This window comes from Brachycentrus maculatus, unplaced genomic scaffold (assembly GCF_059751285.1).
Source record: "Brachycentrus maculatus isolate JH-2025_06_01 unplaced genomic scaffold, ASM5975128v1 h1tg000081l, whole genome shotgun sequence".
Taxonomy (NCBI): Eukaryota; Metazoa; Arthropoda; class Insecta; order Trichoptera; family Brachycentridae; genus Brachycentrus; species Brachycentrus maculatus.
Window position 1 is genome coordinate 2,460,664 of NW_028280835.1, and position 18,092 is coordinate 2,478,755.

Below are 18,092 nucleotides of genomic sequence, written 5' to 3' on the forward strand. Positions count from 1 at the left end.
CGGACTATTACTGCATCCACCAAATTGGAGTTTATAACCCAATCTATGCAGGATAATAATACTATTGCTATGCTAGACACCGCAAATCTATAAATGCTTTGATATACTCGTATGCAAATACCTCCGAATTGTTTAAATATTTAATGGCTTCAAAGATCAAGACCAAGTTAATAAAAAAAAACCATTGCGTTTTGTGCACACATTCTTTTCAATATCACAATTCTACCACTTAGTTTTTACTGTTTTCTTTTCCGCTTGCACCAAAAACTAAATAATACATTTTCGAAAAATGATTTCGTAGAAGTAGTAACAAATATGCAACCCATTTTTTTAATTAATGATTTTGTATTTTTTATTATTATTCGGAAAGGATACAAGGATACATAAGATTGTAATTTAATAAATTAAAAAATTTAAATTTTTAGAAGGAGGATTTTACCATGAGAAAAAGTATTTTCACAAATATATTTTATATAACTAAAGAGAATAATCACTGGAATTTACAAAAAAAAAATAAAACATTATGTTCGGTAATTAAATGGTTGTTTTGTAGTTACGGAGAAAACTAAAATGTCTATCCCACTAATTTTCTCGACATAGCGAAACGGGAAAATGTTTTCATTTTCCTTTTAATTCCCAGTAACCCCTCTGTAACGTCACCTACAGCCGGTGATTACCGTATATTCTCCGAATAGCGCAGTTAGGTGCATTGTACTGGGGATGTAATGTTCCTATATCGTATATATAGGGGTAGGAATTGTAGCTACTGGCGGAGTCTGAGGCTCGGAGTGAAATAGCAGAACCAAAACGATTATTGTTATTTCTTTTTTTACTCCTTATTATCTTTTGAAAACTTTACTTTTTATAATTTGGAGGAAAAAAACTTACTCGAAGTATAAAATAGCTTTAAAATCATTTATTTTGTATCGTGGTTACGAGAGAAGTATTGCACTTACATTTTATTTATAATATCTTCTACAGTACCATTTGTTACTATGTCACTGTATTCATGAATTGTATGTATTTCCTTTTTTCTGTTTGTTTTTTCAACTCGAAACCACGTAGTTCTAAAAAATGCTAGTGATTTTTAACGACTTAACTTGTTGAAAATAAATTGGGTTTATGATTTGGTTATTGTTGATTTTATTTTATCATCCCTTGTGAAATATCATCTCAATCTACTCTGTTACGGTCTTGGTGAGCCAAGATTCTATCAAAACTACCCCTTTATGCTAATCAACAGTCTCGATACCCGTACAATGGTATTGGTTTTAACCTCAAGCAAGAGAATATCCGTATCTATACAATGGTGCCATAAAGATTAATGTTCCCCAAGAAGGTACCAGTACATAGCCTAATTTGACTCTAAATTACGAAAGATAAAATTCAATTCTTAAAATCAAAATATAAATAAATATCTTAAATTCACTAGTTAACTTAGTCACCCAACTTTGTATTAACGTTCATAAGGATTTGATTTAAATAAAAATGTGGTTAATATCATTATTCAACTGGGATGTAAATACAAAGTAAACACATTCATTTGTTTATAAACAAACGCTTCATCTAATGTAAACGATAACATCAAAGAACTGTAATGAGTCTATTTCGAAATATAAATGAACCTATATTATAAGATGAACGATTATGTGATAGAGTTTTAGTAAAATAAGACGATTTTTGCAAAATAAATGGTTAATTCTTGAAGAAAAAACAAATTAGTCTATATTTTTTATTTATACTTGACTTGGTAAATACTACTTTTTCGTTTCGAGTTTCGATGCATTCCGCAAATTTTCAAATATAGAGAAGATGTAACTACAAAATGACTTCCGAATTAATGAATGAATAGTCTAAATTAAGTACACATTATAAATAACATTAAGAATATTGTATCGATTGAAAATATCATACAGGTGTTTCACGAAAACCATAAAAATGAAAACATTTTTTTAAAAGTGTTTTAAAAAAAATAGTGGTACCTACCACGTCAAATTGAAACAACGAAAAAAACTGGGTTTTTTTTAAACAAAGTTGTTACATTAACAAACAAATTAAATGGAAAACTTTGCATAGATTTAATACGGCACCTTTTCATTTTCGATTTCACTGTCTAAATTTAAGATCATTTACTATTCTCATTATGTATTATAGCCTTAGAAGCTGGCTGAGTTTTTTTTTCCTATTTTAATTTAATTCTACAACAATGTCAGAATTTCTATTACTATTTTAAATTTACTCGAATCTAGACATAGTAAAAGCAAACAAACCTTAGTATTAGTTTTCTAAGTTTCTTCCACGTTCCGTTTCAAAGATTTTAATGAACATTTTTACTGTAAACTCAATTTGAAATGTAATTAAGTAAAAATAATCACAAAGAACCATTCCGAGAACATTGTATCGGCCGTTAAGCGAAACGTACCTACTTTAATTATTACACAATGATAATGAATGTTTTCAGTATTAATAAATCTGCTTTATGCTCCGGTAATCTATGTTTATTATTACAAGGCACAATAATTATATTTTATGTTCTCTTGTATACACGCATACGATACTTTGGCGGTTAGTATTTACGAATGAAGGTGGATAGTATTTGCATTGCTGTATAAAACGGGCATATTAGCCTTACAGTCATAACACTACAAATCTCAGTTGAACAGTAATTATTATTGTAATCACGAAAAGTATATTTTATTGTAGAAACTTCATTTTATACTAGGTACAGTAAGATTAAGCATTGTAAGTATTTTCGATAAAATTAAGATGTGTTGAGATGGTTTGGATATGTGGAACAAATAAGTGAGGGAAGAACGGTAAAAAAAACCCCTATGGAGAAGCGGCGCAATGGTTTGTTAGTTACAGTAAGATAAATACCAACTCATTTTGTCAAAAATTCATGTTTTTAATATATAATCCAAAGAGAACGCTGCAATAGAAAATGTTTCTCCGTTAAGGGTATATTCAGAAATTGATTTAAAAATGTAATTATTTATATATGCAAAGTTAAAATATAACTTTCACAGAATTTAAGACGCTAGTTTAACGTATTATAAAAAGTTTCAATATATCGGATATTACATAAGCCACGCCATTCTTCTTACTATATAAACCCCAGTTCTCCCAGATAGGAACTAGGTATGGTATCTGCAATGAATGTGAATACATTTCCCATATAAGCCAGCAGCAAATGCATTCAGAACTGCACTGTTATCTTCATTCCCCATTCCATTTGTGTTTACTTGCAGTAGCGAGTGCATTCTCAGGTACACTACATAGGAATATAACATTATGCACAGCGTACAATGTTTGTTTCTCTCTATCCACCCCTAAAGCAGATTTAGTGTGCTTAGAAATTCCGCGAGTATTATTCGTTCAAACTCGAAACGATATTCATTTATTTCAAAATAAACTCAGGATTAAACCAATTTGTAAAATAGGTTTAATCTTTAAATTTAAGAATTTTAAATCATTTACTTTTCTACACCGAATTAATTTTTTATCTTTCCAAATCTGTCTAATTGTTTGAAAACATTCTGGGTGTATCAAATTAGGAGTCATTTGAACGCAAACATGAAGCGACATGATAATATATGAAAAATAATATTATAATAAGTTCCAACTATTTAAGTAGTAGTCAATCATGGGTAGAAAGATGAATGTTGCACATGTGTAAAGTGATCTCTTAACCAGCCTATGACAGGTGATAAGCCCTTTGAATACCCCGACTTCTATATTCTTCTTCATCTATGTTGAGATGTCAACAAAATGCAAAAAAGAACTCTAAATTGTATTAATATTTTTATATACTTACTTATTTTTTATACTGATGTAAGGACTAATAGAATATGTACATATTTAGTTGTAGTTTAATATGTTAAAATTACTGAAAATCATAAAGCGCGTTCTCATGAATGCGACCCAATATAAATTGTCTTCTTCTTCTTCTTGGTGTAGGGCTTGTGGCCTGTTCAAAGAGAATATAAATTGTCCAGTTAATAATTACATACAAACTGTTTTAACCTTTGTCGCATCTATATAATACATGTATAATCTTGATCTTTCATTTTACTTCGAGTATGTAAATATTTCAGCACGTAATTTAGACTGAATAATTTTAATTGCGTATCAGAATCGAAAACGACATATTTACCAAAGAAACTGGTTTTTATGATACTTATATATTATAATGTACATGAACACTGTACATTCCATTATTAAGAGCCACAAAGACTTCCGAATGGCCGCAATGGGAGGTCTTTTTAAATTAAATGAGTATTTCAGTAGCCAGGGTTGTCAAAAAAATGTGGGTTTAAAAAAAAAAACAACAGTCATGATACATTTTGTTTAAATATGAAAATATGTTTATCTCTTTCTTCAGTTTCACTTTTGAAAAAAACGTTAAATATTTGAGAAAAAAATAACAAATTTTTACTCAAAAATAATAATGTTCCTTCATTTTGATTTTATCATTGCAGAATGGTTCATTTTTGAGGCAAATGTGGTTAGTTATGAATCAGAAAAAGACAGAGGAAAACTTGGCTTGATCAAGTATTTCAAATATATTGAGAGTGGTCAGGTTGGGAGTCAGAATAATCGGCGTGTATGTATATGAAGATGGAAGAGGCGAAGATTGTGTGGAAAGACAGATTGGTGTGGTGTTCAATTCTCTCTGTCTACCCATGCAGAGAAGCATGGTGATTGTTAGTTTATTAGTTTGTGAAAATGGTACATAAAAAAAATTGATTACTTCAAAAAATTTAAATTTAAAATTAATAATACATAGTATTCAAGAGCATTTTTTCATTACGTATAGAAATGCTTTATAAATGTAGTAAAAAGAAATTCGTGTCATACATTTAGATGGTTTGGGTCCCGAAATTAAATAACACGGGCACCAATCCAGATTTTTGAAGATTGCCGAATATCGAGATGTGAACCCTGCTCCACATTTACAGGCATTCTTGTCTCCGCGTTGTCTCCTATTTGTGGCCATTTCCCTGCGCACGCGGGAAGATGTCTGGCGACTCAGTAATGGCCGTCGTTGAAACTTTTGGCGGGAAATGCGGTGCCTTGAGATATCGGTAAACGAATTCGCCACACATTTAACAAAGTTTATACGGAAATTACTAGATGCATTATTCAGAATTATGCATTTTATGCAGAAAATCTTTTACATTTAGTTTAAAAATTATACTGTGCTTCTGATCGATGGAAATGTCGTCCAATATTCATACGTTTTACTTGAAAATGTAGTCTTTGATGTTTATCGTTATCTCGAATATTTTTTTTGTTTTCGCAAGTTTATTCTTGTTTTTACTTTACCAGTCTTAATAAATACAAAAAAGTAAAATACTTCTTTTTTACAAAAACATTAATTTTAAGCAATTTGTTATTTCTTCCCAACGTAGTATACATATTATTCAAATTATTTTTCATTTATGTTATTCCTTGTATACTCAAGTATTTTGAAATTTTTTAACTTCTCCAAACTAAATTAAGTCCTACAAATATATGGGATAATTAATATATAAAAAATGATATTTAAAAATCTGTTTAAATTCATACCCATATCAATATTATTAACCAATTTACTGGTTTTTTTAAACCAATATATATTTATTGAATCAATAAACAATAAAATGGTGCATCGATTAATTGACTAGAAAAGATGAACTTTTTTTTTTAAGTATCAAAAATTCTTCTTATTTTATGTATATATTGTAGGTACTAAAAACACCCACCAGAAATCTTTTTTTAATATTTACTTTTATTAAAATTGAAATAATGAAGATTATCACTTAATAAAATATGAATAAATGATAATTTTAATGATTTTAAATTGCGTTTTAAACAGTTTGCGAAAATTCACACGAATTATGCAACGTAAAATTTACATAGATTGGTCATAGCGTGCAGATCCGTATCAAGATTATTGTTGTATTTATTTATTATATCTTACGATTAGGTAGGTGCATAATTTTAGCACCTACCCAAGCATGCAGGTATATATATGCAAAGTAAGCAGAGATATAGCGAGTAAACAAGTCGTTATGTGCACTAAGTGGAAATAAAATTTAATAGCAATAATAGTACAGTTGCTGTAAAGTTGTTAAATTTAATAAATATTTACATTTCATCAAGCATATAAAGTGGTGAAACATGTGCAATTACGGATGTTTTCAAAGCAAAATTCTACAGATTTAAAACAATTTATTCGCTTTAAGAATGGTCTTTAATCTTATCAAACTGCTTTTATTAGTTACTAAATGAAGATGAATATATTTTTCTTGTGTATTCAGATTTTTTTTTACTTTGGAAATTTAAAAAATATATTATTTTTTGACATCTCATCAAAGATGAAGAAGAATATGGAAGTCTGGGCATTTACGGGGCTTACGACCGTCATAGGCTGGTTTAAGTGATCACTTTACACACGTGTAACATTCACCAATTCTACCCATTATTGACAACCACACTACTCAAATTCTTGGAAGTTCTATATATATGAACCAATTTAGAAACCTTGTTCATGAATCACTAGTAGAGACATCTATTGGTGAGATGTGAAGAAGCTTTTTATTAAGCAGAAACTCTTATATGACTTTGTTAGTCTTCATTTAATGTGTTTTTCGTGAACAAATAACAATAATTAATATTTTTGTTAGATTATTTTCATTTTATTTCCTTGTATATCATAGAATCTAACGTAAAATAATATCTATCTTTAATAAAACAAATTATTTTCAATCGTAAATAAAATTAAAATGAGTGATTTCTGATCAGATTTTTTGTTGTTGTTCATATTTTAGTATAAAACTACTCGCCAAGATTTTGTCTGCTGTTCCAAGACGCTACCGTCTCTTCGTCAGTACAATCACTACAGCAGCAAGCAAACAACACTGTATACCACTGCCATAAAACTTAAAACATACCTACTCATATCTACCTAAAATATGAAACATTTGCGTTATTAGTATTATGAATCAATTAATTGCTTTAACTAATGTCTGTAGCCAAGTAGATACATAGGCAAATAATTAGCAGAATTTACGTATTATTTTTTTTAATTAACTGCTTGTGATTTATGATGGGTACGGTTGGTAACTACGGCATTTTGGTAATTTAACCATAATATTTTTTTATGGCTTCAGTGATTAGACCTATTCATCGTTTTAATTTGACATCTATTCCATTTTAACATAAATTATAATGTTGTTTCTAATTTTGTGCTTACCAAAAATATCCAAACATTTTATTATACATTCATTAGCAAATAAAAATATTTCAAAAAATTCTAATCTTATTTTATGTATAGGGGAACTGATATAAACATAACTGGATACTTCAGATCAACCCGATCCCATTGTAGGCATAAATAGTATATTTTTTATAATCATTTTATCATAAAAATTAATATAATGCCGGTTTCATTAAATTTAAACAAATGTTTAAAAGTAACTGTGCAATTATTATTAAATTAGACATCAAAACTTTATTGGTACTCCGGCTGCAACTAAAGGTATTCAGGAAGAACTACTGATGATTATGTGATGTCCTCTAAGTTGCATTTAACTCTACATTGACGGCGACATTTCGCAATGAATCTTTATGTTTATGTCTGCTGCGACTCGCTCGACCAGTTGACGGAATTCTGCATTCTGAATTCTGTCTCGGTCGGTGTCTGTGAGTGGAATGATGTAGATATAATTATAATAATATTTTTTCTCTTGCAAATATACTTAGTATTAAGTCCGTTCATGAGGATCGTCGTGAAAGACTAATCTTACATTTGTATCTTACCTACTATGCATGCATTTCTGTGAGTGCGTTATGTTAGGAATTCCGTTGATAATGCAATTAGGTAGGTTTATTTATTGATATAGCGTTTAATTTGTGGAAATCCATTTTGATTTATGCATGTATTTTTAAATCAAATACAGATTTTTTGAGTCTACTAAGTTGTATTTTATTATAAAATACATACAAATTAATATTGTCACAATTGTTTCGTCTAGTTATGGCATTTTCAAACGAATGTGAATTGTATAGCTACAACAGTCAGTCCATTGAATCTTCACATTCGTTTGAAATGCCATAACTAGGCGAAACAATTGACAAAATATTAATTTTTATGTGTTTTTTTAATAAAATTCAACTTTTTAGACTCAAAATTTTCGTTTTGTTTAAAAAATTGATACATAAATTAGAGAGGTACTTATTTGCCTTACAAGAGTAATAGATATATTTTCTACAACATTTTGAGTGTGTCCAAATAGTTAAAATGATATATTTTCTGATACATTGATATCAAAACCGTTGTTCACCAACGCTTTTTTATCATACGTACCCAGGGGCGTGTCTTCCATATAAGCAGATAGGCGGTACCTATCCTAACTTACCCGCGTGACATATAAAAACGCAACCAGTATCTTCCCTACCTTACTTAGTAGTACCAGTTTACCTTACTACCTAAATCTACTACCTATCTTAGTTAGTAGTACCTAGCTTACCTTACTACCTACCTCTATCGCCTACCCTAAGGAATTCTCTGTGCACACCATGTACCTACCTAATGTACGTAGGTACATATTATATTTCTATAATATGTCTTAAAAAATTAATAAAAAAAATACCAACGAACTATGTTAAAAGTTTAGAAGATATTTCCCTAAATGAAATGCGATTTCAAAACCGGTAACAATTAAGATTAATGATAAAGATTTTAACTTCCCGAGAATATTTTCAGGGTAGGTACTAACAGGGTTGTTATAAAAAGCTATGAGCGAAGCTTTCTTATCTTAACTGACAATTTTCTTCTACCTGTACATTATTTTCTCCACTTTTCTCTCATCGCTTAAGCCCTAGGTACTCGTACTCTTCCGAGATAAAACGAATTTCATCAAAGAAAAGCAAACAATGCTTTGTTTGCTATGCTATCTTTATTTATGTAAATTAACGGGAAAATTTACTAACTAACATGATACGCATATTTCAGTTTTAGGTATATTATTCAAATAGTCTTGATAAATAAATTACTTTGCCAGCAAAAAGTATCTACATTGCTTCAAACAACGTAAACAATAATAATTAGTTCGTTATTTTTAACATTCATTTTGAGAAATTTTTTATACCTTTGTACATTGACAGTTATACTAGCTACTTACGTATACTTAATAAAATTATATACACATGTTCCGCTCACATAATAAATTTCTTAAAAATATGCTCTCACTTATAAAGCCAAATTTCTAAATCATTCTTTACCTTTGTTTGAAAGAATTTGACTGTGATGTTCACACCACGTACACTCGATCTTTATCAAGTTACATTATTTGATTTCCCGAGAGCTCACAACCAGCTATAGACCCATTAAAAACACGTTTTTTATGCATACCAAGAAATAGAATATCATTATTAAATTCTCATTTTCATTAATACCGTATTCTCTGATTAATATTTTGTTTTTTTTTAAGTCGACATTATTATCAAAATATTCAATGAAATATTTTTCATATATTTCATGAGTTCCATCATGAAATGTCAGTACAAAACTTATGATTTCATAGATATTCATTAGTCCTTGTCTTTATACATACATTACGACATGTTTTTCTAAACGAAATTAAGGCTGAAAATATTAAAAAGACCATTGTTTTGTCTTTGGTACCAAAAAATCTCTGTTATTTTTTTTGTCTTGAACGTTATTAACTCTTGGTATGTACATAGGTACACAGTTCAATAATAACGTCGCATTTCGAATTGAAACATAAATTTCCCACGCGCGCGGCAAGTAAGCAGGGAACTGTTTACAGGCGCTTATGAGTTTTGTAAACACACAGTCAAACACGAAAGCTGTCAGCGTAAATAAGAAATATAAATATTTTCTCAAAGTGTCACCATTGTTTTAATTCGCTGATTTTTGAAGCTGAAGCTAAAAGCTTTTTAACCAGGTCCAATTGGCCAGGTTTATACCCAAGAATATGAAATCAAACAAGCCTGAGGTATTTTAAAATAAAGAGCCCTATGTTCCGAAAATACTAAAAATAAAAATAAAAAACTTGAACGGAATACGTGTAAAATAATATACGATTGAAAATTGCTGTAAAATATATATATAGTGACCTAAACATCAACCTACAGTTCTTTTCGTTTATTTCTAACACGTTATTTAGGTTTTCCTCATCATCTGATTTTTTAGTGATGTTTTAGTGACATTAACACACAAGCGCTACCTCATGATGCAATTTTTTCATCTTTAAATTTATGATGAACATATTTAAGCTACGGTGAGACAAGACTCATTTAAAACGTAGAACTTTGAATAAATGTTTGTATATAAAAGTTAAAAGGTAATACGATCAACATACATGTCACCATGTAAATATTTTTTTGGGACATTTATATTAAAGAATAGTTCATAGTTCATACTCGAATCGATTATTAAGGAAAAGGTTAACGAGTCGGCAATTAAAAAAAACGCAAGAATGAGGTAGTACAATAAAGAAGGTAAATATCAATAAAAATTATTGTTCAGAATTTTTATTGAACTTACTATATGTCCTTCAAAATACTTGTAAAGTATATAATCCAGTTTATACAAAAAACAATATGATGTCCCTTTTCATCGTATTATTTTCTCAAAATGGTATGCATATCTAAAATATTTTTGTTGTTTCCTTAGGTATCTTTTAAGGATATTTCAAGTTGTTGAATGATTTTTCATAAGTGGTATACGTTATTTTAAGCAATTGTACTATAAACTCTTGTACCTATGAATTTATTTTATAGAAAGCCTACGAATAATACAATATTTTAGTAATTACTTAAAGATGTATAACAAATTTGTCAATAGATTAATAAATCATTATCAATGGCACAAATTCCAGTAAAATATTTATTTCTGTCTGTTACTATTATGATTCCCTTGGTAAATAAACATGGGTGATCTCTAAGCAGGGACTGCGCGTATAAATAATAGTTTATGTATAAACGAATAGCTTGTTTATGTTCTCGAAAGCCATTATATATATCGACACAATGGTATCATTATATTATATATCACCGAAAACATAAATAACGCAGAGCAGTCAAATCTAAAAAAAGAAATAAAGTATACGGGAACCTCCATCTAAAAGATTTATGCGGCGCGCGTGAAAAAAAAGCAAAAAGGAGGTAACATTTCATCTACACATAAATCAACCAAAATCCAAAAGGTGGGGTCTCGCTATACGAGTGTTCTTACTCAGCATGAAGGTAGATAGGTATATATTATAAAAGTATAAGCATACCTTGGCCTGCCTTGTGTCTTGTATGCCAGGGATTACCAACCATATGAAAAAAAAAATTTAAAAAAAAAAAAAAAAAAATATATATATATATATATATATATATATATATATATATATATATATATATATATATATATATATATATATATATATATATATATATATATATATATATATATATATATATATATATATATATTTTTTTTTTAAATACCGCCATTTTCGAAAAATACTACCTCAAGGGCGCTTCACTGTAATTAAATTGGGAAAAAGGAGAGATAATAAATTGTTTACCAAAAAAATTGGTTTTAAGTTTTTTTTAAAGATCATCTCATTCTCACTATTTCTAACTTCTTAATCACAGTTTGGCCATCTTGGTAGTATTTTACGAAAATGGCGCTATATAAATTATCCAAAATCACTGTTATACATTTATATTATTATGATGATTTTCAGATTCAAATTATATTTATATACATATTTTTTTTACGGTCCTTTTTGGAATTTATATGAGCAAAAATAAGTTAATTCGGCATAATTGTAAAGCGATTAGTATAAAGCAATGAAAAGTTTTTATTTCATGTAGGTATTAACTGTTTGATAATAATCGTCGAAAAGGGGAAATATAAAACTTTTATTTTTTTTAAATGCATTTTTATCGACGGTTGGTAATTTCTGTTGTCCGTGGTATTTTCGATGTTCACTTCTTCGCTTGGAATAATATTTCAGGATGATTTTAAATACATCGGATATCACATTTCACGGGTCTCGAGTATTTTTTTCTTACCGTGAAAAATGTACCCAGTATTTTCTGTGAATTATAACCGCACGAAATAGGTATTCGAAAAGAATGAGGATAATCTGACATCCTTATAAATAAATAACCTTATTTACTACGAAATTACTTACATGGACATATTCCACGTAAGCAATTTCTAGATGATAGAAAGAGTTGTGTAATTTAATGTGGAATCCGTTTATAATTAATTTAAGTAGTAACAAGCTTGAAAAAACTAGAGAATAAAAGTTTTTAATATTTTTAAAAAATGCACAGCAAATAACACAAAAAAAAACTAAGAAAAGTTTTCCAAAAATGATGTTTTCAGAGGAAGATTTTTCAATTATGATTTTGCAAAGGAAAAATTTAAAATATTATTTTTAATCGATTCATGAAAAAAAGATTAAAAGTCCGTATGTAGGTACATTAATTAGACTTTCGTAATTCATAAAAACTTTTGAATTTTCAAAAGCGTAGATACTTTTAAATTTTTTATATAAATCATTAAAAATAGGACTCATTGTTTGTAAATATGTAAATTTAATAATAGTATAATTTAAAACACAAAATGTACACACAAATTTACAGATGCATATTGTTCAATCTATTGTATTTAATGTTTATTTAGGAGCGTATTTTTCCTGCTCGTGTTTTCACAGCATGCAATATTCATATATTCGTGTCTATAGGTTCCCGTAAAGTGTTCCGAATGAAATAATGTTTCAAATATCTTAGGAATTCACCGTCCTTTTTTATATCACGGACGCATCTAATATGTCCGGCATTATAAATGCGAAGGGAAAATTTAAATAAACGCTTTAAGTCCTAAACACAACACAACTCTGCCTTTCATAAGAATCATAATGCAAACTACTCAGATAGATCCGGCACATAAATAAGTGAATTAAAAATATTATAAAAAACAATTTTTATATGTATATATATTTGGTTCATTTAAATATAGGATAGAGGAAATGTACCATATTTTAATATATTGGAAGGTGCATAGATTTGTATGTGATACTATTTTCTAACGTCTGTTAATTTTTAGTGAATCTAATATAAGATTTGTTTTACTGAAAACATTTAAAAAATCGTATAAAATTTAACTAACAATTTTTTTATAAATACTATGCTTAGAGGATTATAATAAATTATACTTTAAGTTATATTTTTTGCATTTTTCGCCACTCTTAAAAAGGATAAAATCAAAAGTTACTCTTTGAAATCAGTCCAGTTCGTTTATTTCATACCTTCTAGTTTGGTGGTTGCGAACAGATGATTCAACTCAGCCAGGACTGAGGTTTTAAGGGCGTTGGCACAGGGGCGTTGCAATCGCAGGAGGGGTAAGCAGATAGCAGGGGGAGGGGTAGTTGTTTCCATGGCAACCCCCGCAGCCGCCATTGTTTGGGAGAAGTACCAGGGGAGAATAATAAAGAATCGGTACATCAGATCTGTCGGAATTCCTTTAGAAATTTCGGAGGGAGCGCTCAATGCCGCGACAGGTTTTCGAGAATGATTTTTATGAAACATTACCTGAATGCTTTTCCATCTCTTTTTAGTGCCTATTCTAGTACCTATTTATAATGAAAATAAATCACATATATTATTTACGACTAACACGTACCTTATTCTCGATTATTTAATAAAAAATATGTCGTATTCCCTTTATTAAATACTTTACATTAATTTTATACAATATACCATTATTTTTTTACAGTTGAATCCACATGTATTTATTTAAAATGTATTAGGTATTAACAATCGATTTGTATTACTTCATCATTTAAAACATTGTAAATACTTGTATATTTAATTTTTTATTACATTTCAAATGTTTTATTCTCACGACACTTTGGAGTATATTTAAAAAAAAAATCATATAAAATCTCATATCACTTATATTAAATAATCATTTTCTAAACAAAGATAATTTATGAATCTTTATAGGTATAAAAAAGATTTTTCAACAAAAGCGACCTTTGAAAATATCTTCAAATTAATTTATTGATACTAAAACCGTCTAATCTATTCTTATGATTAATCACCATATATCTATCGTTCCGGATGTAAAATACCTACTCAAATTTATTAAAAACGCGGCAAATTAATAAAGCTGACGGTGTGGCAAAACACGCAAAAATGGTAAAAAAGGAAAAACTCTTTAAAATATTATTTAAATTGATATATAATGAATTTTTCACACTGATTTAAATATTTATTTAGTAAAATATTACTTTTCCTCCTATAAAATTCTGTTCTATTCAAATCGTGAGTTCATCAAACTGCCTACGATACCTTGACTATATATACCAAGGGCTATATATACTAATAAAATAATACATACCCACCCAAAAATCCTACTTTTTAATGTTAAGTATCTCCACATACTAACCTACTTAGAAATAATTGTTTCAGAATCCCAAAAACTTCTAAGAAAATCAGGGCACAATAAACATTAAAAAACACCCTTGAATAAAATTACTTTGAAAGCTTTTGCGCTTAAATAAAGACCAATGCGAAAGTAGAGTTGTATTATGTACCCTTTACCTTTGTGTATTTTGCAAATTCTCATTGTCTTTTAGCTTTCTCTTCGAAATAATAAAAATCAGAATGTTTTGTACAATTCGCAAACCCTTTAGGACCGGCGATCACTGAAAGAATCCTTTTATGGCTTTCGAAGTAGGCCGCTTTCGCTTTTTTGTAATATTATTATGTCATAGTACATTTTTTTACAAAGCCTTTATTTTAAACAATAAAAACTACTTTTTATTATCTTACCTATTTCGGTCAAAAAATGTTGTACAATTCTTAGGCGTTTATTTATCTGCATTTTGTACGTATATTTGAAAAGGTTTAGATAATAAAATGTATAACGCAGGTAGTTGAACAAAATAGTAACTTTTTTTTTCGTAACTTTCACATTAGAAATATCAAAATTTTAACATGGGCATTTCAGAGGATGGGTAAAAAATAAACCATTTGCGTATTAATAACATATTATTTGTAATATTCTTACATAAAATTGGTAAATACAGCACGATTGGATTATTCTTAACTGAAATAAACACTCAAAATAGATTAATGAAAATATTTTTAAATACACATTGTTATTTAATATATTCACATTAATTATTACAACAACCAAAAAATATTTTTTGGGTCTACGACGGCTACGGTCAATAAATATCAAACATTGTGTTCATAAAAAAAATATTGATTTATACGAGTATAGTATGGGTTTGCTTTTGTAAATGTCACCGAAAGATATTTAATTTGCAGTTAATATTTATAAGTATTTAATTAACAATATGAATAAATGAGTTGTTTTTCTATATTGGCATGCAAAAAATTACTACAAAATTGTTATTAAAACTATTATATGTAGTTTGTCAAGTTTACAGATTTATTCTTTTATAAAATGAATAACAGTTTAACTCATGTGGTATTGGACGAAAACAGTGCTCAATAAAATTATTATTATGGGTGTAGTGAATTGGGTGAATTAAACTGTCACGTATCGTATTTTTTATTGTTTCGTTTTTCGCTTTCAGGGCCCAACGGTTGTCCGAGGCGGCGAGGTCGCCAGACCTACACCAGATTCCAGACCCTGGAGCTGGAGAAGGAGTTCCACTTCAACCACTACCTGACGCGCAGGCGCAGGATAGAGATCGCGCACGCGCTGTGCCTCACGGAGAGGCAGATCAAGATCTGGTTCCAAAACCGGCGAATGAAGCTGAAGAAGGAGCTGCGGGCGGTGAAGGAGATCAACGAGCAGGCCCGGCGGGAGAGGGACGAACAGGACCGCATGAAGCAGCAGCAGCAGGAGAAGCAGAAGATGGAGCACCACGGCCACCACGGCTCGCACCACCACGACCCCCTGAAGCTTGGCCTGGACAAGGGCTCGTCCGACCTGCTGAAGGCTGTCAACAAAGTACCTACGTAAGAAACTAGTACGAGAAGAGATCTCCGCGGAGGACAGTGCGAAGGACATTTTGTATAAAATGGGAGTGACTCGAGCGCGGGACGAGACGCGGGTTCTAGTCGCTGGCCGCTGAAGTTAAATTCCTAATTCGTCCGTGTTTTTACGTGAAGCAAATATACATCCCAGTGAAAACAGATGAGAAAATATTGTATCCATTAGTGTAATTATATCATATTCCGGAAGGGGCGGAGCTCCCCGCTGTAGGTGTGCTTGAAGCATTTATTCGTTGCCATTATTATACCAGAACGTTATCAGAGCGGTGATAAGGAGTGGCGTTGTTCCGATTCGTGCGACCAGTTATGAGATTTGCTGAAATGTACCGCTATTTATTCTTTCCCATCATTATTTCTTACGGTATGAGTGTACAATGACATTACCACACCTGAGTTATAACGTTACGGTTAACTGTCTTAATTAATGTATAAATACAATATTATATTACACACAAATCGTCTCAAATACGTACTAGTTATTAAGTTTATAAACGTCAAAATTCTAGATTTAAGTAAAATAAGTAGACTTAGGAAATTATCTAATTACTATGATTGAAACCAGAACCTAACTGGACCTAGGCAAAGTGCAAAATTGTATTAATAACAATACGGATGGTTTGATTAATTAGATCATTAGTTACATTTCCCCATATTATGTAGAGGTTCAATTTGATTTTGTAAAACCCTGTTTCTAGACGAACACGACTGTTTGTTGAACAAAATTCTCTTGAAACAAATTGAGTAATGAAACGCGCTCACCTGATTGGGTTCGTGTACCCAACATTTAAAAGGATAAAAAACCGTCGTCTAATTTTTGTCTATTGTTTAGTAATTTTAAGTTATTAAAATTTTTGAGTTTATTTCTTAAATTTGTAAAAGCGTTATGAAATATTTTTGTACCATTCCACAGAGGGTCTTTCAAGAGAAAATAGTGATAATTTCGAACAAAGTATTTATACGTTATCATTTCAATAATTTTGTGGAATTTAACAAAAAGATTTCTTCATTTATTTTAAATAAAATTTAAACATTCGTCCTTAGTTTAGTGTCGATACTTATGATTTTGTTATATGTGTTCTTTATATTTTATCCAGTGAAACGAATGTGGTGGATGACTGTTAAAATATTTGTTAAATAAAACTCATTGATTTTACAGATGTATTTAGAAAATAAGTAGTTAAGGCTCCTCGGTTTGTTCATGTTTTATATGTTGTGATAGTTGTTTGTACGTAACACGCAGATATATATGAGTACATGTTTCTTTGTACCTACTATTCCCTGTTTTATGTTGACTTTCAGTTATTATTTGAACTATATTTTTCAATAAACGTAGTTCCTTTACTTCTTACATGTAAGTTTCTGACGGTGTAATTTATCGTGTGTTACAAGATAATCTGTAAAATAAAAGACATCTTTCATTATAGCTAATTTTTCAACTGAACCCTCCTTTTACATTGCAATTTATTGTCATGGTTCTAAAATAAAATAAAAAGTAAGAATAATTTTTATGCGAAAGATTTTAGAAACTAATGTAAAAGTTCAAATTGTGAAAAATTTCGAGCAGTGTTTTCACTTATTCAATCTTATACGTAAATTGATGTCAGGGTAGAAGATAACTAGGCTACTGGTGAAATTAACCTCTGTCTTATTATGTAATGTATATTAATCTATCATTAAAAATAGTATAATGAAAGCTATTTAATAGGATAAAACAGGCTTTGTTGATAAACTTTAAAAACTTTGGTGAGCTTTTACAAAACTAAAATGTTTCAATCATTTGCAAATACAAAATGCTTAGAGAAATAACCTCGATTCAAAAGTTATAAAATACATATGTCGAATAAGTATAACAGGCGTATAACAGGCGTATAACAGGCGAGAGGTTATCAAAAAATATGACGAACCCTTTATTTCGTCATCTTCACTGTTAAATTCGATGCCTGTATTTCGTTTCATTATCATTAATTGATCGTTAATCTTAAACTCAAAACTTTAAATGAGTTTTAACACTGATAAACTTTATTTGAAACCCTAAACATAGTCTA

General features: G+C 29.6%; 1 protein-coding gene across 2 annotated transcripts in view; it reads left to right on the plus strand.

Annotated features, from left to right (window-relative positions):
- abd-A (abdominal A) overlaps positions 1-17,866 on the plus strand; it is a 64,097-nt gene extending 46,231 nt beyond the window's left edge. Inside the window, exon 3 of one of the 2 annotated variants that reach the window (XM_088257482.1) lies at positions 15,624-17,866. In XM_088257482.1, the coding sequence (XP_088113608.1) occupies positions 15,624-16,015 (392 nt within the window). In that variant the 3' untranslated portion in view covers positions 16,016-17,866. The remainder of the gene's footprint in view (positions 1-15,623) is intronic. The other variant, XM_088257483.1, reaches the window with a different exon arrangement.
- Positions 17,867-18,092: the final 226 nt, after the last annotated feature.